The sequence below is a fragment of the Rattus norvegicus genome, chromosome 2 (genome assembly GCF_021556685.1).
Source record: "Rattus norvegicus strain SHRSP/BbbUtx chromosome 2, alternate assembly SHRSP_T2T, whole genome shotgun sequence".
NCBI lineage: Eukaryota > Metazoa > Chordata > Mammalia > Rodentia > Muridae > Rattus > Rattus norvegicus.
The window spans coordinates 121477153-121499319 of record NC_141535.1 but is presented as its reverse complement, the minus strand read 5'-3'; the positions used below and the strand labels follow the sequence as shown (position 1 = coordinate 121499319).

At 46.5% G+C, this 22167-nt stretch overlaps 1 protein-coding gene across 1 annotated transcript in view; it reads right to left on the bottom strand.

Annotated features, from left to right (window-relative positions):
* Fgf2 (fibroblast growth factor 2) overlaps nucleotides 1–18158 on the bottom strand; it is a 54291-nt gene extending 36133 nt beyond the window's left edge. The window contains exon 1 of the mRNA NM_019305.2: nucleotides 17452–18158. Within this exon, the coding sequence (NP_062178.1) occupies nucleotides 17452–17626 (175 nt within the window). The 5' untranslated portion in view covers nucleotides 17627–18158. The remainder of the gene's footprint in view (nucleotides 1–17451) is intronic.
* Between the last annotated feature and the right edge of the window lie 4009 nt (nucleotides 18159–22167).

Sequence of the window (22167 nt, the reverse complement as noted above, 5' to 3'; positions counted from 1 at the left end):
CCAATGTACTGAGAACACTAAAGGCAGTTTGCCCCATGCAACAGCGCACTATACCTGAGTGTCAGGCCCTTCCGCACCATTCCTGACAAACATGCCTCATAACTCACAGAGCAGTTGGGTTCCTCGAGCCCTTTGTGGTGGATTCATCCAACATGAGGGCTCACATCAGTGTACAACATAGCAACTCCATTTTCAGAGTGCTGCAGCTCACAAATATTATCTCAGTGACAGCTAGGTGGGTCAGTGAGAACACAGTTTTTCCACATCTATGATTTCTGCTCTAACCATATTTTGGACTACGGGGGGCCATGAGAACATGAATAGGTGCTATGTACCGTCTCAGAAAACAGCCTATCCCTGTTTTCAAGGCCGGGAGGCCACCTGAGATATACCCACATTACACTTCTCAACCTGAGAGAAGATGCAGCCTCATGCAGGCCGCCTTCAACACTGCTCTACTTTCTAAAGGGTTTGTTCTCTGGCCTCATTGTAGAGCAGATCCTGTGCTTCCCGGTCAGCCAGGGTGTGTTAGGCTCCTTCCAGAAAAACAGACTGCTCAGGGAACACCCGTCCCCCTGTGGAAGTGGCACACAGGTTCTCCAGAACTCCGAAACACAAAAGCTCTCCAGTTCTACTCATTAAACATGGCCAAAATGTAACTCGGGCCTGGAAAATATTCAAAGTAGGTGTAACCAAACAGATATGCCCACTGTTTTCCTTTTAAATCGGATGAACAAATGGAGAGAAAGGCTACCCTGGGTAATACAACTACCTTCAGTGCCTTCCAAGAAAAACTAGTTGAATCGAGAGGGATAGACATAAATAACTAAAGAAATGTCTTGCATAGAAATATTAGGCTCTTTGCTGCTGAAATTGGGTGCAAAGTCTAACAACCCTCACTCCCCCCCCCAATTTAGATTTGTAATAACAACCTAAAGTCTATATGGGTCCCTGGGTTCAATCCTAGTAAGAAAAACAAGAAAACGTCAGTTCCCTGTGAACCCACCAAACTGTAGTGAACCCACCAAACTGTAGTGAACCCACCAAACTGTAGTGCTCCCAGTCAAACTGTAATGCTCCCAGTCAAACTTTAGTGCTCCCAACCAAACTGTAGTGCTCCCAACCAAACTGTAGTGCTCCCAGTCAGACTGTAGTGCTCCCAGTCAGACTGCAGTGCTCCCAGGGTTGCTGTGAGGATGATCTGCAGGTCCTTTTCCTACTGCAGGTTTTCTTATTCTGCTATCTGTTCTCTCCAAGCCTCCTCATCCTTCCCAAGGTATCCACAGGCTGCCCCATGCCTAGCAGAATCCTTGATATTCCAAGTAGAAATTAGTCCTCTGAAAGACCAGAGGGCTGGACTTTTGACCCTGATTTCTCATCCATAGGAAAGAGTACTCCTTATACTAACTGTACACTGCAGAAGGCCTGACGAACAACATTCAAGGATGAACTGTTAAAGGGAAAGGGACTGGGGCAGACTTCCAGAGGAGGTGCTTGAAGATTTCTGATTGGGGGAGTGAGAAGTGCTTTCACTCAAGAAGGAGTCATTCCCTCCACCGGTTTCTTTTCCTGTTGCTGTGATAAAACAGAAAGCAGCTTAAGGGACAAGCATTTGTTTGGCTCACAGTTCCAGGGTACAGTTCATGATGTGCAGCAGAGCCTCAGTGGTAAGAGCTTGGAGCTGCTGGTCTCACTGAATCCACAAAGGGAAGAAGAGAGTAATGAGCTTGTGCCTGCTAGAGCTCAGCTCTTCCTCTCCGTTCTACACAGTGTAGGATCGCTGCCCAGGGACCCTGCCAGGGGATGCTGCCCGGGGGATCCCCCCACTACTAAGATGGGTCCTCTCACATCAACTAACAGTCAAGACGACCCCTCACAGACATTCTCAGAGGCTAATCTAATCTTCACAGCCATGCTAGAGGCCTACCCTCCTAGGCATCGACTTAACAACTACCACCAACCCAGGCCTGACGACCTAGGAAAAAGAACAGTTTCAGTTTGGGGGAAAATGGACGGTGGAGAAAGAAGAGGGTGAAGGATAAAAAGGCTACTCTGATTTCAATCATCTGCCACATCCTTGGACCCAGCACAGGACAGAACTCAAGCCTTGGCAGCTCTTCCTCTGAGCTGCACTTTTCCCTCAGGCCGCACTCCCATGCCTTCCCTGCCGTGACCCACCATGATAAACTATACTTTCAAACCATGAGCCAAAATAGACCCCTTCTCCTGTCAAATATTTGGTCACAGTGATAAGAAAAGTAACCAATATAAAAATCAGAGTCCTAGAGCATGAGAAGTCCTACCTCCTAAAAGGCAGATGCAGAGGTACTTTTGAATATTCAAGATCAATTTGGGCTACCTAGCATGTCAGTAAGCTCCAGGCAAGCCAGGGGATTATAGTAGGACCCTGTGCCATTACAAAGAAAGAAAGAGGGGGGGGGGGAGGAAAGAAGAAAGGAAGAAAGGAAGGAAGAAATAAAGAAAGAAAAGTGGTGTCTTCTTTGTGCTAAACCTGGTGGGGTGGTTCACCGGCTTCTGGGACTGGCTGTGGGTATAATATGGCAGTGTCTGAGACTGTAGATTGAAGAAGTCTCAGAGTTCTGAAAGCAAGACTTAATGAGCCATTCAGATGAAGATGGGGAAAACTAGCATGCCCAGTGAACATCGTAAGTGAGGTCTGTGAACTTTCAGAGGGGAGCAAGGCTCTACTGGATACGAGGGGCCCTTTATGTTACATTCTGGCAAAGTATCTTGCTGCTTTATACCCATATTCTAAAAAAGAGGTCCGAAGCTGAAGGGCTACTTTGTTTGGAGAAGGAAGTTTCACAGCAGTTTAGTGTCTAGCCTGTGATATGGTTATTACTCAATGCTTTTAACCAGATTTATAGTGAGGAAGAACATACAGGCAATGCATGCAATTTGGCACACAGAGGAGGGTGGCTGGATTTAAAGCAGGGGATGAAGTATTGAGGATAAAGCAGTGGTGGGCACTAAAGAGATTAATGCAAGGAGATACTGTGTAGTCAGCACTGAGACAAAATGCAGGAGACTATACCCGTCAAGTGGTAGAGCTGCTGGAGAGGTTCCTTCTCAACAACAGCCCACAAGGCACACAAAAGCCACCACAGCCGTGGAGAAGAAGTTCAAGCTACAGAAATGGCAGCAGAACTTAACCACATGGTACTAGTTTTTACAGACTTGCAAAAGGCAAGAATTATAAGATCAAAGAGACTTGAAGTTTCAGAAAGTCACAGAGGCCAGACTGGGCCAGATTCCCTATAAGGTGGCCAAGAGGCCACTGTGTAAAGCTGTGCATGTGAAGCCTAGCTGTAATGGAGTCTAGGAAGTATGAGATGTCAAGCATGTGGGCCATCCACCGAGAAGCGGTGTAGGTACCAAGTAGAGCCAAGAGAAAGGACATGTGCTTTGGGCATCAGAGCAGGACAGGTGGGTCCACCCATGCCCTTTGCAGTCCTAGGCACCAGACAGGGATGGCACAGTTTGTTCTTTCTGCTGGGTTGTATCTTGCCGGAGTTCAGTCTTTCCTTGCTCTGCGTATTCCTCCATTTTGACCTTTGGGCCTTTAAATGATGTTAGAACAGAGAGACTGTGGTGACGTTTGCAACGTGAGATGGCTATGAGCCTTTGCGAGACACAGATAGAATATCAGGGTGCGAATGTCAAATGTCCCCACAGGCTCATGTGTTTGAATATTTAGTCTCCAACTGGTGACACTGTCATGGGAGGTTGTGCAGCCTGTAGGAGTAAAGCATCTTTAGAAGATGTGGGCTGCTGGGGAGATGAGGGGTACCTTATGGGTTATAGCAATGACTTAGACCTAACCATTCTTTCCCAATCAGCCTCCAAGTAAGCAGATGGCTTTACTTTCTTGCTGCCTAAGCCACAAGCCACTCCCTCTATAAGGTTTCCTTGCTATGGTAGGCTGTACTTCCCCAGACAGAGACACAAAACTAAGCCTCAGGTGGCTGCTTATCGGGCATTTTGCCACAACAAATAGGCAACCCGTTCTCGCATACACAGGGCCCAGCGTTCAATCCCTGGTATAACAATAGATAAAAATAAATCAGTATCACCATTTTATCCTTTATATTGTTTAGAAGGATGCATGCTTCCAGTGTATTACATGACATTAAATCATTAACAAACGTGTTTAATAATAGATCAGCCTGGAGATAGCAACTTTGTCCATGGGCTAAAAGGCAGGGGAGTAAAAGCCATGAGCATATTATATGAGACCTAACAGTGGGAACAGCAGAAACACCACAATCAAGACGTCAAAATAAGCTATGCAGTGGTGGCATACACATTTAATCCAGTCCTCAGCAGGCAGAGGCAGGTAGAGCTCTGTGAGTTCCACAGCAGCCAAGGCTACACAGGGAAACCTTGTAGCCCGAGCCAGGCGTCAGTGAACACTCTGTAAAGGGACAGGCAATACAAACTTTAGCCTTTGATGGGCATCAGCTGTTGCCATGAGAACAAAAGTACAGGCAACATCTAAACAAACGAGGTGGGCCCCGGCCAAAGCAGGAAACAAACGGGGTGGGGGACTTGGGGGGTGGGTTGGGGAACAGATGGCTTCCTTTAGCTTTAGGCATAGCACAACCCCAGAACAACTTCAAACCATCTTAAAAAAAAAATAGAGCCACCACATTTAATTTAGTTTAGCAGTTTCTCCGATCCAAAGAGAAAGGCTATGACTTCCAAGACCTAGGATGTATACCCAGGTACCCACCTCTACAGACTCAGATAACACGGAAGAAAAGAAGACAAACTTCTCCTCAACAAAGAAAACTATCTTTGCTTCTGGAAGATGTGCTCACCTCATGATCTCTTCGCCGTGTGGTCACTTGGGCCTTCAGGAAAACAGCTTTTCTCTGCCTGCCCCTGAGCCTTGGTTCTTAATTTTCAGGCTCTTTAACACGGATGCATTTTTCAATATATCAAGCAAAATCAGAGACTGGATCTCACTGCCACAAAACCAACTTCTGTTCACATTTCTGCCATGTGCCTGTCTTCTAAACAGGAAACTTATAGAAGGCAGAATTCACTGCTTGTTCTCCTAGACAGAGACTGTGGCTTTGAAAAGCCTCGGGTGAAAAAAATCTTTTCTTACCCGTAAAATGAGGAATGATCCTTGATTCATGGGATTGTACCTGATAGTTAAACAATTCTATTTCTAAAGAGGAAAAACAGCATGCCCTCAAAAATTTCATTCCTTCATTGGTTTGTTCAGTACTGAGTAAATGTATGAGCCTCAGCTACGGCAGTGAAAACTGACCACCTGGCCCTTCCTCTTCTGTAGGGGGGAGAGAGTCTGCATCTCAGTGCAGGAACTCCATTGTCTGACAAGGTTGGACAGATCCATGAGTCCATCACGGCTTTTGTATTAACCCTTCAGAAATCAATACGTGCCTCGCTTTCCTGCCCTCTGACAGCTGAGGGCATTTCTGCTGCCACCTTTAATTCCAGCAACTTCTGTAGCTTGTTTCTTCATGCATTAGTACACTCAACCAAAGCAAGACTGCCCTTCAAATCACTCTTGAATTACGTTCCAATTCTGTATTTCTGGGTTTTGAGTAACTGATATAAAAATAAATAAGAAATAAGGTTAAGAGTCCTTATTATGCTCGTCTAGCTCAAAGTTAAAAAATAAAGAGTAAAGGTTAAACATGACTTAGACAAAGGATCTTAAACATCTATTTTCTGTTAAGCTGGAAAGCAACAGAAAGAGACCAACCGTGCAAAGTGCACAAACTTAAGCAGAACATACAAAACCACCGCAGCCTTTCCTCGTAAGTCTCCACTAGCCAGTTAGTAAATAATACCTTCCTCAACATACACACGCTCATGCAACACCCATGTGTATCCTGTGCCCACACGAGCACACACACATACCCTTTAAATGAGACCAAGGTTAGAAATAGCTATAAGGAAAATTTAGAACTTAATTAAAATACAATAGAAAAATAAAAAAGGAAGAAAGAAGACATGCACCAGGCATTGTTTTAAAGATACTATACATGCTGGATGATGGTGGTGCTTACCCTTAATCTCATCACTTGGGAGGCAGAGACAGGCAGATCTCTGAGTTCAAGGCCAGCCTGGTCTACATGTCTACAGAGTGAATCCCACGACAGCCAGAGATACACAGAGAAACCTTGTCTCAAAAACAAATAAATTAACAGAGATACTATATGAAATACATAAGACTTACATACAGTAGAGAGATTTATTTCTAGTTAAATATAAAGGATGCTCTTCAGGTAGTATGTCCCCCAAGGTAATTTTTGTTTTCCAACAATTTTTATGTGTGCAGCCTGTCCTCCCATACCCCTTCATTGTCCCTTGAAAGGAACCTTTAAATGGACGTACGGCTGCACTGTTTCATGCTCTTCTGGTTCCTGTTTGGATAGTGGCCATTACAAAACCTATGAATTGTTTCCTGCTTATAAAGTGATTCAGCTTAGAGAGGAGGCAGAGGAGACAGTTATTCAGGGGTGGTTATTCAGCCCTCTCTCCCCCACCCTCCCCTGCAGACATCCCATTACAAAGAGTCTGACTCACTCTGTCACACAAGCTCGGTCCTTCTAAGAGTTTTACAGATTGTTGTGATGAATACTGGCTTGGGAATCTGAGTGAAGCTATCCGTGCCGTTTCCTCACAGTCAAAAAGGACACCAACAAGGGTGCCAGACACTCCTCAGCCCTCCTCTATGAAGTTTGCCACTTGGAGGAAGAGCAGCTTAGGCATTAAGGTGCCTGAGTCAAGTATGCAAGCCCCCACCCCAGCCTGCATTCCTCAGGTTATGGGGAAACATTCTGGCACTGGGCACAAATCTGCTGGCTTCCTCTGTGAGAGGCTAGGGAGCAGTTCTGGAGCTGAGCCTCAAGATCAAATAGAAGCAGGGAGCTTCTCCTCCAGAGCTGGGGAGAAAACCCTCTGTGGGAGCATCCTCGGGCTAATGAGAAAGGTGCCTGCATAGAAGAACCATGGGGCTACCATGGCAACTCACACTGCACATCCCTCTCGTGTCACATTGTGCTTACTAACATCCAGGCCTTTATTCAGTCCTGGGACAGAATGCTCGTCTAGCTCAAAGTTAAAAAATGATGAAAGGGGGAAGGCTAGAAAGAACAGAAGGAAGAATGGAGGGAGAGAAGGGAACACAGAGCGAGATAAGCTGGTTGGTTGAACCCCCATGTGCCTCACATTGACCTCGAATTCAGCAGCTGAGCCACAGGGAGACTCAAAGGAGCAGCTCAACCTCAGATTCTCAGATGATGTGGAGCTACTTACGGAACCTTGAGTGACTAGATTACTTCAGTGTTTAAAAACCCCTTCTCAGCTCCATCCAACTGGTAAAGATAATGAAAACTCCAAGAACTGACTGAGTTGTGGGTGGTACACGGGAGCTGGGCTGGGAGGGAAAGGAGACAGGGGTTCCAGCTATAAAGGTCAGCCTGGCTGAACTAAGAATGGGGCATGGCCAAGAGGCCGGAAGGCAGGTGAAAAGCCCTGGCTAGCTTGTTGGATGAATGGTTAACACAGGAAACATTTTTTATGGTGTTTCACTCCACTGTGAGTGAGGGTAGATTAAGAAATTCTCACCCACTCCTTACCTTAAAGTGTTCCCAGATCCAGTTCAATACACAGACATATAAACCACTGGATAAATAAAAGTGTTTCCCTCTTTTATTTATTCCCTCTTTAAGGGCAGGAGTCAAAATGGACTCCATAAGCTCTCCTCAGGAAGACAGAGAAGGGTCACAGGGGGCTGCTGAGGTAGGATATATTGGGTTTTCCCAGAAAACGCTAAGAATGGGAGGAGGGTACTAGAGGGAGATTGAGGAGAAAGAGTCTTTGGGGAACTGAAGTTATATTAGGGGAGTCCAACTGTGGAAAGACGTGGATCTACCACGTTGGCGACATCAAGGCATCAAGCACAGTAGTCATGGGGATATCCACAAGTGACAGAGACAGAAGGTGCTGAACGTCATGGGGATGATAAGTTTACATTGACAGAAGGGAGTTTCAGTGAAGGATTGTCCAGATCTGATGGGTCTATGTGTCTGTGAGGACTACCTTGCTTATGTTAATTGATGTAAGAGGATTGAACATAAAATTGAGGATCACCATTCTCTAGGTCTAGGTCCTGAACTGTAGCAGTGTCAGGAAAGTGACCTGAGCAAAAGGCCTGCGTACTTCACTCTCTCTGCTCAACTGTGGATGCAATCTGATTACTGCTTTAAGGTCCGGGCACCTTTATCTCCCTGCTAACCTGTAATTGTGAGATAACATAACCTTTTTCTCCTTAAGTGGCTTTTTTGTCGGGTATCTTGACATAGCAACAGAAATGAAATTAACACAGCCATTATTTGAGAACACTAACAGATCTCGTGAATACTTCAGAAAGCACCAGGAAGAACCAAGAGGAGGGCAAACAAGAACCCCAAAAACTGGGAGGCAGAACCAGGTGTGAACATGTGTTCATAGGTAATGAGGAAAGGGAAAGGCAGTCTCTGGCCTCTGCTCAAACAGCCATGCAAACTTGGTAGGATAAGGAACCACTGTGAGCTAGTGACATGCCATTCTGTGGCTATGGCAGAGAGCCTGTCCTTAGAACAGTGGAAACACAGGGGCAGAGAATAGCAAGAGACTGAAAAGGACCTGCTGAAGAAATTCTAGAACTTACACAGAAAGGGGAGGGGGGAGGGGGAAGGAGAGAGGAAGGGGAGGGGGGGAGAGAAGCTACACGACTAAACTGGAAGATAGTTTCCCGGTGATTGGCATAGAATCTTAGGGCCAGGGTGAGCTTCAAAGCATTTTACAAAATGGGAAGCAAGTAAAATCAAAGGAAATAATGGATCTCTGGGTTTGAATCGCTGAGAAAGAATAAATGGCTCTCAGAACCCTGAAAATTAATCCCACAGTGAATAATTAAAAAAAAATCCTAAATGCTGCAGGCCATGGTAGCTCTCGACAGTAATCCCACCACTTGGAGGCTGAGACAGGGGGATCACCAAGGGTTCCAGACCAGTGTGTGCTTCAGAGTAAGATTCTTGTTTCAAACAAAACAAAGCACTGGGGCTGGAGAGAGAGAGAGAGAGAGAGAGAGAGAGAGAGAGAGAGAGAGAGAGAGAGAGAGAGACAGACAGAGAGACAGAGAGAGACAGAGACAGAGAGAGACAGAGACAGAGAGAGACAGAGACAGAGACAGAGAGAGAGATCTCTTGATGAGTAAGAGTTCATGCTACTCTTACAGAGGCCAAAGTTCAGCCCCCAGCCCATCTGTAACTCCAGCTCTGATGGACCCGACTCCCTCTTCTGACCTCAGTGTGCATGTACTGTCACAACACACACACACACACACACACACACACACACACACACACACACACCATTCAGTGACAAGACAGACATACATGCACATATGGTTCATTTTTACTGAGAAATGATTCATCTTTCCATTGGTTATCCTTTAAAAAGGAAAAGAAAGAAGAAAAGCCTCCGAGATGTCCTTGATTTCCCTAATGCGGCATTGTTGGATAGAATTACCTTGAGTGAAGTCTAAGCAAGTGTCTGAACATACACCAGCCTGTGAGCCCCGCTGAGCACATGTCCCCGGAGACTGCTCTGTCATCCCCAAACACTCAGGGTGTACTGAGTAGCTCATCTCACAGAGATGCCTGGGATCCTCCCATGAGTCTCAGCGTCTTCTCAAAGGGCCTGAATAGTAATCTCTCAGAACCCAGCCAGATCATTACGCCTCTGTACACATCTCTCTTTAAAAAAACAAAAAAACAAAAAACAAAAACAAAAAAATCCACTTCAGGAGTAGGTATAATTTGAATTCGTAATCACAAGCTTGTATTATAAATTAATATAACTATGAATTAAATAAAGGTAATTCTTTTTAATGGTTCAATTACACCTGGGACATAACCCTGGTTTTGACCTGTTTTTCTTCATCTATTAATCTCCACAATACTCTTAAAACCTGGGAATTTTACTGAGGAATTCTACTGGACGATTCAAGCTGGAGGTCAACTGGGGATCAATAACCCTTTGAAAAGGCGCGCACACACACACACACACACACACACACACACACACACACACACACACACATTCTAGGTTACTATGAGTAAGTGGGCAAGCAGCAAGGTTATAATGGATAAGTCACTTTGAGTAGGAAGCGACACAGAGGTCTACTAGGATGAGACATAAGTTAAACACTGAATACTGGCTTGCTGTTCCTGCATTTCTTCTGACTAAAAATAATCTGACAGGGGTTAAGAGCAGTCCAGTCTGGCTTCTAAGAGCCACAGTCCATGGCTCAAAAGGGAACTCCCAACCTGCTCTCAACTTCTCCTATGTTCCAGAAGCACACAACAACACAACTTAGAAGGTCCCTGGCCACAATTATTAAAAAGAACTTTGAGAGGCAGATCATTATGCAGATCTAATGGTAGGCATAAGAGTCAACCATCCCAAATCACAGAGAATTTTAGATGTCTCATGCTTGGCTAGAGTTCCATGGTATAAGAATTATTTCTAACTTGTTACAAGCATAAGTGAAACCATATTGTACAACTCGAACACCATTTTGTGTGACTTGAATTAATATTATGCTTCCAAGATAAGAGCCACTCATGGATAAGTGGATAAACAGCTTCAATAAGAGCCAAGCCTAAGACAGTATTTGATGTGCTAATGAACTAGCCTTAAACTGTGAGCCTTCGTGGCCCAAAGGTATTACCCAATGGAATAATTAAAAAATTGGAACTTTGTAGATGGCTCCCAGGATTGTACTGTTGTGTTCATGAGATCACATCTCAAACCCCTGTGCTAATACCTTTTTCTGCCTGACCAACCAACTGTTCCCCACTTGGTGAGATGTCTGTCTGTTTCCATGAGATCACCATAACCTTTACATAGCATATGTGAAGGCAAATCTTGTGTGGATATTGTCATTGCCAAGCATATGCAGCAACACTGGGCTTTCTGCATAATTACGTTGCTAAAAATAAGAAACACACACACACACACACACACACACACACAGTGCTTAGTGATGACAAAAGTACAAGACTGGATTCTTGACATTAAAACACAGAAAGCTCAAAAACAAACAAACAAAAGGCCAACACAAAGACTTGTTTGGACGGACTATGCTAATGAGGTTAAGCTGTGTGCCCCAGATGTGCTCATTTGATGGCCAGCCTTCTTACAGATGTGCGCTTCAAGCCAAAGAGGCCTCGGAAGACTGTTGGAAGACCAACAAAGACAGGACTTGAGAAAAGATTGAGAAGACTCCCAACACATGTAGTCACCATCCGACTGTCAGACTCTCCTGTGAGCGGAGAGCAGTTTCCCACAGCCAGAGACCGACCCTGCAAGCCTCCGCTAGCCCACCAGGGACAACTCGACAGCATCACCGTGAACCTTCACTTGTTATAGGCTTGTTTGTAGTTTGTTTGTTGTATCTACAAGATTGGCTTTTCAAATTGAACTTTAAAATGATGTCTGTCTATGTCCCGTGACATAAATCAGAAACTACTCAGATTGTCATCGTGTCAAAAGTCTGGTTACATAATGGATGTTGTACAAATCCAACAAAAGCCCTCAGGGCACATCATGAGGGGGCTATTGCCTCCTTCGGGCTGATGTCACTTGGCATGAAGCTCATCTTTAAAGACTCCTAAGGTGTGGTAATATCTGTGACTCATGAATTGTCCTTTCATTGCTGTTACAGATTGCATGATTTCCAGGATTAATGAGCTGAGAGTCTGACCTCACTTGTTTACTGCACACAAACAGTATTACAGTAAATACCATGCTTATTGAGGCAAATTGGCAGGAACAACTTGCCAGATATGACCAGAGGAGGGGAGGGCCAAAGCATCAAGAACCATTAAATGAATGGCTGCATTTACATGGGGCAATGGAAAAGCTAAGCCTACTTTGTCCAGAACTCTCACAAAACAGCAAGAGTGGCTCACAGAGCCCTCAAAGCATCTGGCCTCAGTGTCCAGAAACTGAGGAAGATAAGCCACAGGTATCCAGAAGGTACCACGACCACGCAATGGGAGAGGGCAAGGAGGCTGTAGAGGGAGGCCCTGCAGGCCAGCTAAGTGGGCAAGAAGCTGGGTCAGGAGGGTGAATCAGGAGGGTAACTCAGGCCACTGGCTACTTTTCTGAGCTTCTACAAAATGAGATCTGTGGATTTCACAATCCATGTTTTTATTTTTGGAGCCCTGTGGAATGTGTCGAGTGGCAAAGAGTATGGGAGGCAGGTTGACCTGGCTGTCATCCCCACTCCTTGTGGGTGTGGGCTAACCATCAACCTCTGCCGATCTCAGGTCCCCCAATGCCTGGGAGCAGAGAATTGTGACCAATGAGTAGTCAGGAGAAACTCGGGGTAGGTCCAGCATTTCTAATTACCCTCATTTCCCCTAAATAAGAGCATCTGGAATAGATTTAATGCTAGCATGTCCACCAGCAGCCCACATCTCACACTCCTCCACATGCCTTACATGCTGCTTGGGATAAAATATGTTCCTTCTCCTGGAACATTTCACGTGAACCCCTGCTTAAGGCTTTAGAGCAGACACCCAATGCAGCCCATCTCCAGGGTCATCAGAAGAGGCTACCGAGATCAAAATCAAGGATGCCGAAAGGCATGCACAGTACATGTACAGGAGAAGCAGATTTTGACCTCTTGATTGTGGCCTCTTGCAGCACCTTGCTTTATCATAGCTCTCATGTTAAATAAAGATCTCCTAGGCCTTCTAGTGAAAAGGTCCAGATAATAGGCCCCCAAGTGAAAAGAGCTTGGGGGACGGCCAGGAGGCAGGCATCACTGAGAACCTGGAAGCCCCTAGGTTTGGTTGTCCCCTCTGGCCTCCTAACCAGGACATTCCACGCCCATCCTTACCTTGTTCATTTTCTTGTAGCTGAACTGTACTCCACACCTACCCAGCACCCACTGTGTAGATCACAGTCTTCAAAGCATGCTTCCCAGAACTCCATGGCACTCAGGATTTCATTCAGTCACTGTCTTGGTTAGGGTTTCTATTGCTATGATGAAATACCATGACTTGGGGGAGGGTTATATTTGGGTTACAGATCCTGGATCACAGTCCACTGTGAGAAGCCAAGGCAGAAACTTAAACTGGGTTGGAGACTGGAGGCAAGAGCTGATGCTGAAGTCATGGAAGGGTGCTGCTAAACTGGCTTACTCCCTGTGGTGTGCTCAGCTTGTTTTCTTATAGAACCCACGACCACCAGCTCAGGATGGTACCAACCACAATGAGTTGGCCCCTCGCCCATCATTCACTAAAGCTGCCTAAATCTACGATTTTCAACCTGCCGGTCGTGACCCCTTTGGTAAACCTCAGTCTCCAAAAATATTTATGTTATATTCACAAAAGTAGCAAAAGCATAGTTACAAAGTAGGAATGAAAATAGTTTTATGGTTGGGGTTGTGATGTTAGGAAGGTTGAGAAGCACTGGCCACAGTCTGATCATATGGAGGAGTTTTCTTAGATTGGCTCCCTCCTCTGTCCTGATTCCAGCTTCTCCCTAGCTAACATTAACAGTAGCCTGTACAGATGCTGTCGGATCGTGTGTGCCTGTCAGAGCTCTCTGCACCTTGGAAGAGATCTAAACAAGAAGGAATAAATCGTGGGTGAAATTGGGGTCAAGTGGACACCTCAAGGATCCGGACCACTCTTATTTCTTGGTCTGTCTGGGGATGGGTCCGGTTGAGGTGACGCTGCCTCTTTGTCCACCCTTCAGCCTCATCATGATCTGCTGGACCATCGGTATGCTTCCCACATGCTCAGAAAACATGCTATACATAAGGTTATGTCCACGTAAGACTACACAAAAGTGATCTAGGTTGGCATTTTTGTCAACTCTGAATGAGTTGGTTGTTGGCAAAGATCTGGACGAGTTAGTTATTCTCCTCCTGACTGCAAGCGTCTGTCTTCGCTAGTGATGAAGGTGGGAAGTTTCCTAGTTCTAAAATGGTTTAGTTGGGGTGCACCTCCTGAGTACAGCAATGTTTAACATTTCAGGCCCCTACCCATTGAAAACCCAGGAGCACCCCCACTAAACACCCAGGATTGCCCCCACCCCATTAAAGCTCAGGAGAGTCCGTCACTAGACACACAGGAATACCTGCAAATAAACACCCATGAATGCTGCCCACTAAACACCCAGGAGTATACCTCACTATGACACAGGAGTAGCCCCCATCAAACATCCAATAGTGCATCCCCACTAAAACCCAGGAGTGTCCCACATTAAATATCCAGGAGTTTCTACCAGGAGGACTCCCCCACTAAACACACAGGAGGGCTCCCCACTAAATACCCAGGAATGTCACTCACTAAACACCAGGAGCACGTCCTATTAAACACCAAGAGTTCCTTCACTAAATATGGGAAGTGCCTTTTTAGCCTATGATGTCTACAAAAGTCTCTAACAGTTGCCAAATTAGTCCATTTGAGAAGCACTCAGTTGTAGATTACAAAGTTAGGGGGTGGGGTGGGGTGGAGAGATGACTCAGCAGTTAGGAGCATTCACTCCTCTCTAAGAGGTTCAGATCCCAGCACCCACATGATGATGGCCCCAATAATCCTAATTCCAGTTCCAGGAAATCCAATGCCCTTTTCTGACCTCCACAGGCACTGCATGCAGGTGCTGCACATGAATACAAGCAGGCAAAACACTCACACATGTAAAGTAAAATAAAGCCAAAAAGTAAATTTTAAGTAAAATTACAGACTAAGTTGTGTATGATGGCAAATGACCTCCAATCCCAGCACTCAGGAGGCAGGAGGCTGAGGCCTCTCAAGTTTGAAACCAGCCTTGGCTACATAGAGAGGCCCTACCACAAAACGAGGAGGAGAGAGAGGAGAAGGAAGAGGAGGAGAATAAGAGGAGGAGGAGGAGGAAGAGGAGGAGGAGGAGGAGGAAGAGGAGGAGGAGGAGGAGGAGGAGGAAGAGGAGGGAGAGGAGGGAGAGGAGGGAGAGGAGGAGGAAGAAGAGGAAGAAGAGGAGGAGGAGGAGGAAGAGGAGGGGGAGGAGGAGGAAGAGGAGGGGGAGGAGGAAGAAGAGGGGGAGGAGGAGGAAGAGGAAGAGGAGGAGGGGGAGGAGAATAAGAGGAGGAGGAGGAGAAAGAGGAGAAGGAAGAGGAGGAGAAGAAGAGGAGGAAGAGGAGGAGAACAAGAGGAGGAGGAAGAGAAGGAAGAGGAGGAGGAGGAGAAAGAGAAGGAAGAGGAGGAGGAGAAAGAGGAGGAGGAGGAGGGGGAGGAGGAGAATAAGAGGAGGAGGAGGAGAATAAGAGGAAGAGGAGGGGGAGGAAGAGGAGGAGGAGAATAAGAGGGGGAGGAGGAGAACAACAACAACAACAGCAACAACAACAAAACAATGAAAGCCCACTTGATATTTAAGAAAAATGCACAACTGTTTTTACAGGGTGGCAGTATATTATGCAATTCAGAATTATTCCCCACTCACCTTTGTCTAATTATAAGGCAGAAGGCTTCAAAGAAAAAATAATTCTGCAACTCAAGACAGCATTCAAAAAACAAAAGCATTGGGGTTGGGGATTTAGCTCAGTGGTAGAGTGCTTGCCTAGGAAGCGCAAGGCCCTGGGTTTGGTCCCCAGCTCCAAAAAAAAAAGAACCAAAAAAAAAAAAAAAAAAAAAAAAAAAGCATCAGGTAAAGTCCCAAACAGAACCTAGGCTGGAAGATATTTCTCTGCCCCTGGTCTGCCCCTGGTCTGCCCCTGGTCTGCTCCTGGTCTGCTCCTGGTCTGCCCCTAGTCGTGACACAAACTCTTCAAACAACGTGTGCTTCAGGAAAGAATAAAACCACCTGTGATGCATATGAGCTTGTCCTAGCAGCTAAGCCAACAGCAGATGAATCCCAGAGACAAAAGCACACCTCTAACATCTACTCTACAGAATAGAGAAACGGTGCTAGTTCATATAATGGCTTTCAAGCAACTTTTCAGTTGATAAGGTTTTCTAAATTTCAGCAGGCCCAAAACAAATAACAGACACATAATCTCTTAGTGCTCTGGACTCAGGAAGCAAGAAGTAGTGGTAAGATGTTTTGCTGTGAGGACACAGCAGTGATGCTAGTAGTTACAACAGAAGACATCAGGCCACATTTCAAGAGAGGAGAATCCAGATAAAGTTTTACCATAAAAATGTAAATGATGAGATAAGTATTTTTAAACCTGTTTAAAGACCATACAGTGTGTTGAAAATCCCCATTAATATGTACAGCTCTTATATTTTATCTCTGTTGTATTTCCTACTATGCTTTAAATATACTCAGCAAATATCAAAGTGTATGTCACATTCACAGGGCAACTCCTTTTGTTCCTGGGGTTCTGTTCTTTTACATAATGACTAGAATTCCCTGGGTATCTTAAAGACAGAGCTCTGGATGGACCTCAGGATCCCGGAACACCTTCTCTCAGGCCAAAAAAAAAAAAAAGAGTCAGACCCCCCCAACTGAACCCTTAAAAAATGATGAATGCAACCTTTAAAACTCAAGTCATCTCTCTCCTCCAATACTTAGAGACCTAAACCTAAACTAGCCCACTTGGGCCAATGGCTCTTCAAGCGTGGTTCCCCGGACAAGCATTAAGAATAGAAACTCGAGATGCTGCGGTTTCATCTGACTCAGGAGGTTGGGTCCAATCTGCGACAGCAAACACTGCAGGTGATGTTTCGAAGCCTTTACAGTCAAGCCTACTGAGTTAGGACAGTACTGCTTCCTGAACTATATCATGACCGGCTCTGTTTTTATTACACAAATTCAAGCTGTAATTCTTATCTCACCCTCAATCCTCTGCAAGTAGGTACCCCCCCCCCCAACTTCAGTGCTGTCAAGGGATCTGCACTTCACACTGAAACAAGGTCTGCCTTGCTTTACTAAGGAAGCCACAGGTTGGTTTGCTAGTTGCTCTTGTTGGGTGGGTGGAGAATGTGATAGCTCTGAGAGTAAGGGCCCTGTCCCTCTGGTCACCAAGTCAGAATTGAAGGACAAGGTTTCATCCTGCCTCTGTTTCCTTGAGTGACTGCGGGATGCGAGCCCTGGTTGAGACACGCCTACCCCCAACCCCCGGGAGCCGCGGACCCCTCGCCTGCCTGAAGCATCCTGGCATCCAGCAGATGGCCTCTGAGGGACCAGAGACTAAGGAGCCAGCCCACCTGGAGTTGTGGGAGGAGGTGCAGAGCAGAAACCCTATTCCTGAGGACACAGGAATGAAGCTGTTTCCTGTATCCCAGGGTCCATGATGTCTAGGGGCTGAGGGGAGCCCCGTCTCAGTGTCCCAAGGTCCTCGAGGGCGAGGGAGAGTGTGGTGTGGTAGACCATGCGCACGGGTGGAAGGTGGCGACTCACCGTGTGGGTCGCTCTTCTCCCGGACGCCGTCCACGCGGCCGTCTGGATGGATGCGCAGGAAGAAGCCGCCGTTCTTGCAGTAGAGCCGCTTGGGATCCTTGAAGTGGCCGGGTGGGAAGGCGCCGCCGCCGTCCTCCGGCAGTGCGGGAAGCGAAGTGATGCTGCCGGCAGCCATGGCCCCTCCGCGGCCCCGGGACCCCGCTGCGGCAGCTCTCGGGGCTCCCCGGCCCCGACCCCGGCCTCGGCCCCCCAGCGCGGCTCGCCCGCGGGCTGCCAGCCTCCCGGTTCGCGTCCCGCCGCGCTCCCAGCCTAGTGCAGCCGGACTCCGCCTGAAGCCGAGAGACCGAGCCCCTGTGTGCTACAGCGGCCCGGGCCCGCGTCACCCCGCGTCCCCGCCTGCACCCCGGCCCCGCGCGCCCCCGCCCCACGCGCCGCCTCCTCCCCACGCCCGGCGCCTCCAAGTTGCAAAAAGAATCTGTCCCGTTCGGCGGAGCTTTCTCCAGGAGACTGCCGTGACGCAGCTCCTAAAGTTTAAATGCAACTTTCTCCCTTCCTGCCTTTTAACACAACGACCAGCCTTCCACCCAAAGCAGTAGAAGGAACTGAACTGGGGAGGGATCGGGTCAGGTTTTGGAAATCTCCAGTCCCCTAGAGCACAGGCTGTGAAGGGATAGGGTGCGGGAGACAGAGGCCAGGAATGGGGTGCCTGGGTTTCCTTTCTGGGCACCCAGCCCGAGACAGCGTGGGAAGATGAAAACCGCTTGAGTCCTCAACACAACACGTAAAAGCCCAGAGCTGACGTTTGCCTGCCTCAGTTGTTAGATGTTTCTTGGAAAGAACTGAGTCTCACAAAATTACAGTTAATTGCGGTTGGTAATTTTCAGTAGACCCTAATAGGCTCAACGTTCCGATTCTCTGTGCTTCTGTTCTGAAATTAGGTAGCTTCTCTCCCTGCGTGTGGGAGCACACCTCTTCAGTGAGGGTGTTTACCAAAATACCATTTGGAAAACCTTAACAAGTCTTGGTTGTTCCCATTCTGTATCTCTGTCTTCGGAGATGGGGACTCTTTGACCTGTAGGTATAGCGTGGAGACCTCTCAAATGTGGGTTTTAAGACCTCAGTAAGAGAAGATTAAGGGGTATGAGAACACCTGTCCTGCTTTCCTCCCCCTCTCTCCCTCCTTCCCTCCCTCCTTTCCTTCCCCCTCCCTTTCCCCCTTCTCTGGTGTTTCTAGACAGGGTTTCTCTGTGGTAGCAGTCCTAGAATTCACTCTGCAGGCCAGGTTGGCCTTTAATTCAGGGATCGATCTGCCTCTGCCTCCAGCGCTGTGATTAAAGATCTGTGCCACCGCCCTCCAGCCCTGCTTTTTTCTTCAGTGCTGTTTTCTTAGATGCTGAGGCGCCATTTGGGGATAAATGTCCTCAACCCCATCAGTTCTCTGAGGCCAGTCTCCAGAGTGGATTAATATCTTCTTCAGTGAGGATCCAGTAAGAAAGCAGCTTCCTTCCAGAGGGTGAGCATGACCCAGGGGAACAGGAGTAGGACCCGCCCACCCCCTGCCCCAGCATTTCTGCAAGGCATACTGGAATAGCAGCTGCAGCACAGGATTGGGGAGCATCGGTGCTGGGTCGTTAACTGACTGGCATCAGTCCGGGATTTGTGGAAGGAACTACATTTCATTCCACACCCAGTTCCCTCCAAAGTCAGGAGAGGAGGGGTATCTATCTAACGCTTTCCTCACCCTAAAGCCCCATCCATCTTTGTGGGAAGGCTAATTATCAAAGTCCAGACTTCCAAAATAAATTGCTTGTTGTTGCAAACAACCCGAAACTAAAATGTGAATGGTTATCAATAGGAACACATGTAATGGAGTGACTCGTGTAATGAATATTAGTAAGTATAGTAACTCACTGAAGATTTGTGAGCCTGTCATCACCAGATATAATTCTACAATGGACTACTTGCTGGTTTGTTCTTGTTGATTTCCTACAAGAAGTGAAAAATGTAAGCTATCCTGCAGTGTGTCCTCTACACTTTGTCTTTTGAGGTGAGCAACCCCCCCCCAACAAATGCATACACCATTTTCACTGACAGACATGTATACAGGGACACCTGCCTCTGGGCATCTGCATCGAAAGGTAGATCGATAAGCTGTATTTACACTTTGTTTTTCTAAGCTACACCTAACACACAGACAATTGTTTTCTACTTACATAGCTGATTTTTAAAATAAATAAGTATAATAATTTTATCAAGAAAAAGGTTAAGCCATCCCTCCCATGGGGACAATGTACAGAGACACTGTCTCTTATCGATGTCTTCTAAATGGCCAGAAAACCTCCCCCCACCCCGCCCCCCTCTCAACGTCTGTACTTCATCATATCCCTTCATCATATCCCTTCCACTAGAAAAACAATGGAAATCAGTCTGGAGGTTCCTCAGAAAATTGGACATTGAACTGCCTGAGGACCCAGCTATACCTCTCTTGGGCATATACCCAAAAGATGCCCCAACATGTAACAAAGACACGTGCTCCACTATGTTCATCGCAGCCTTATTTATAATAGCCAGAAGCTGGAAAGAACCCAGATGCCCTTCAACAGAGGAATGGATACAGAAAATGTGGTACACAACGGAATATTACTCAGCTATCAAAAACAATGACTTTATGAAATTCATAGGCAAATGGATGGAACTGGAAAATATCATCCTGAGTGAGGTAACCCAATCACAGAGAAAAAAAAAAGCATGGTATGAACTCATTGATAAGTGGATATTATATGCTCGAATTACCTAGGTGCACAGAACACATGAAACTCAAGAAGGATGACCAAAATGCGAATGTTTCACTCCCTCTTTAAAAGGGGAACAAGAATACCCTTGGGAGGGAACAGGGAGGCAAAGTTTAGAACAGAGGCAGAAGGAACACCCATTCAGAGCCTGCCCCACATGTGGCCCATACATATACAGCCACCAAACTAGATAAGATGGATGAAGCAAAGAAGTGCAGGCTGACAGGAACTGGATGTAGATCTCTCCTGAGAGACACAGCCAGAATACAGCAAATACAGAGGCGAATGCCAGCAGCAAACCACTGAACTGAGAACGGGATCCCCCATTGAAGGAATCAGAGAAAGGACTGGAAGAGCTTGAAGGGGCTCGAGACCCCATATGAACAACAATGCCAACCAACCAGAGCTTCCAGGGACTAAGCCACTACCCAAAGACTATACATGGACTGACCCTGGACTCTGACCTCATAGGAAGCAATGAATAGCCTAGTAAGAGCACCAGTGGAAGGGGAAGCCCTTGGTCCTGCCAAGACTGAACCCCCAGTGAATGTGATTGTTGGGGGAGGGTGGTAATGGGGGGAGGATGGGGAGGGAACACTCATATAGAAGGGGAGGGGGAGGGGTTAGGGGGATGTTGGCCTGGAAACTGGGAAAGGGAATAACAATTGAAATGTAAATAAGAAATACCCAATTAAATAAAGATGGAGAAAAAAAGAAAAAAGAAAAGTAGAACATAAATTTCTTGAGACTTTTTTTAGGTGTGATTTTTGTCAGAAAGGTCAATGTATGTAAATGAGTTATTTACATCAAACTGAAAAATAAAGGATGCATTTTAAGGCTGAAAAAAGAAAAAGAAACTGGTTCCCCCAATAATCTGAGGGACTTCTGGTCTCCTTGTTTCTTGCCTTGCTCATTAGAGATTCGTGTGTTTAGTGTTCAGTTCCATAAGGTGAAGCAGAAATGCACATGGACCCAGAGCTCAAGTACAAGGAAAGGAAGACTGGGAGACAGGAGACAATGTGTGGTGGCTTGGCCCCTGATCCCAAACCTTCACAAGAGCACAGGGGACACCTCAGGTGGACCATGTCCCAGCCCTTTCCTGTACCTAGTTTTCTAACATGGACTATTGTTTTTAAATTTAGTGTTGTATTTATTTTTTTAAATTATATGCTTTAATTTTGTATATATGTGTGCCTTGCCTGAATGTCTGCCTGTCTATGCAACGTGTGTATTCCTAGTGTCCAGGTAGGCGGTTGTGAGCTACGATATGTGGGTGCTTGGAACTGAACTTGAGTCCTCTCCAAGAGGAGTATGTGCTCTTAACCACTAAACGCTCTCTCTAGCATCCCATAAACTTAGCTTTAAGGAAATGATTTAAAATACAAGCTTAAGGCCATGTTCCTGTTAGATTGTTTGTCGACAACTTGAATTAGATTTATTTTTGTCTTTAATCTAGCCTTTAATTACTTATATTATTTCTCTGGTTGAGCCCATTTTCCAAGCTCGTTTCACACCTTTCTCCGTGCATTTGCACCATGACTTCTCCCATAGGAAGCAGCAGCCCTGTGTGTTCAGAGTTGCTACATCACTGTTGGTGTTAGCATTCTGTCTAAGCTCCACCCCACAGTTACCTGGCAACAGCCAGGTGTGCCTGACACTGTTAAAGGGGCTGCTTGCCCCCTCCTCACTCTCTTGCTCTTTTGTTCTCTCTTACTCTCTTACCCTCTTCCCCCTTTGTCCCTTCTCTCCCTATTCTCCTCCCCTCTTTCTCTCCAAGTGACCATGGCTAGCCTCTATATCTCCTCCTCCCCTTCCTCCTCCTCTTCTCCCCCCCCCGCCCCTATTACCCTCTTAACTCCCCTCCCCAAGCCCTGAAACTCTATTTTATACTATACCAATCCTGTGGCTGGTCCCTCAGGGGGAA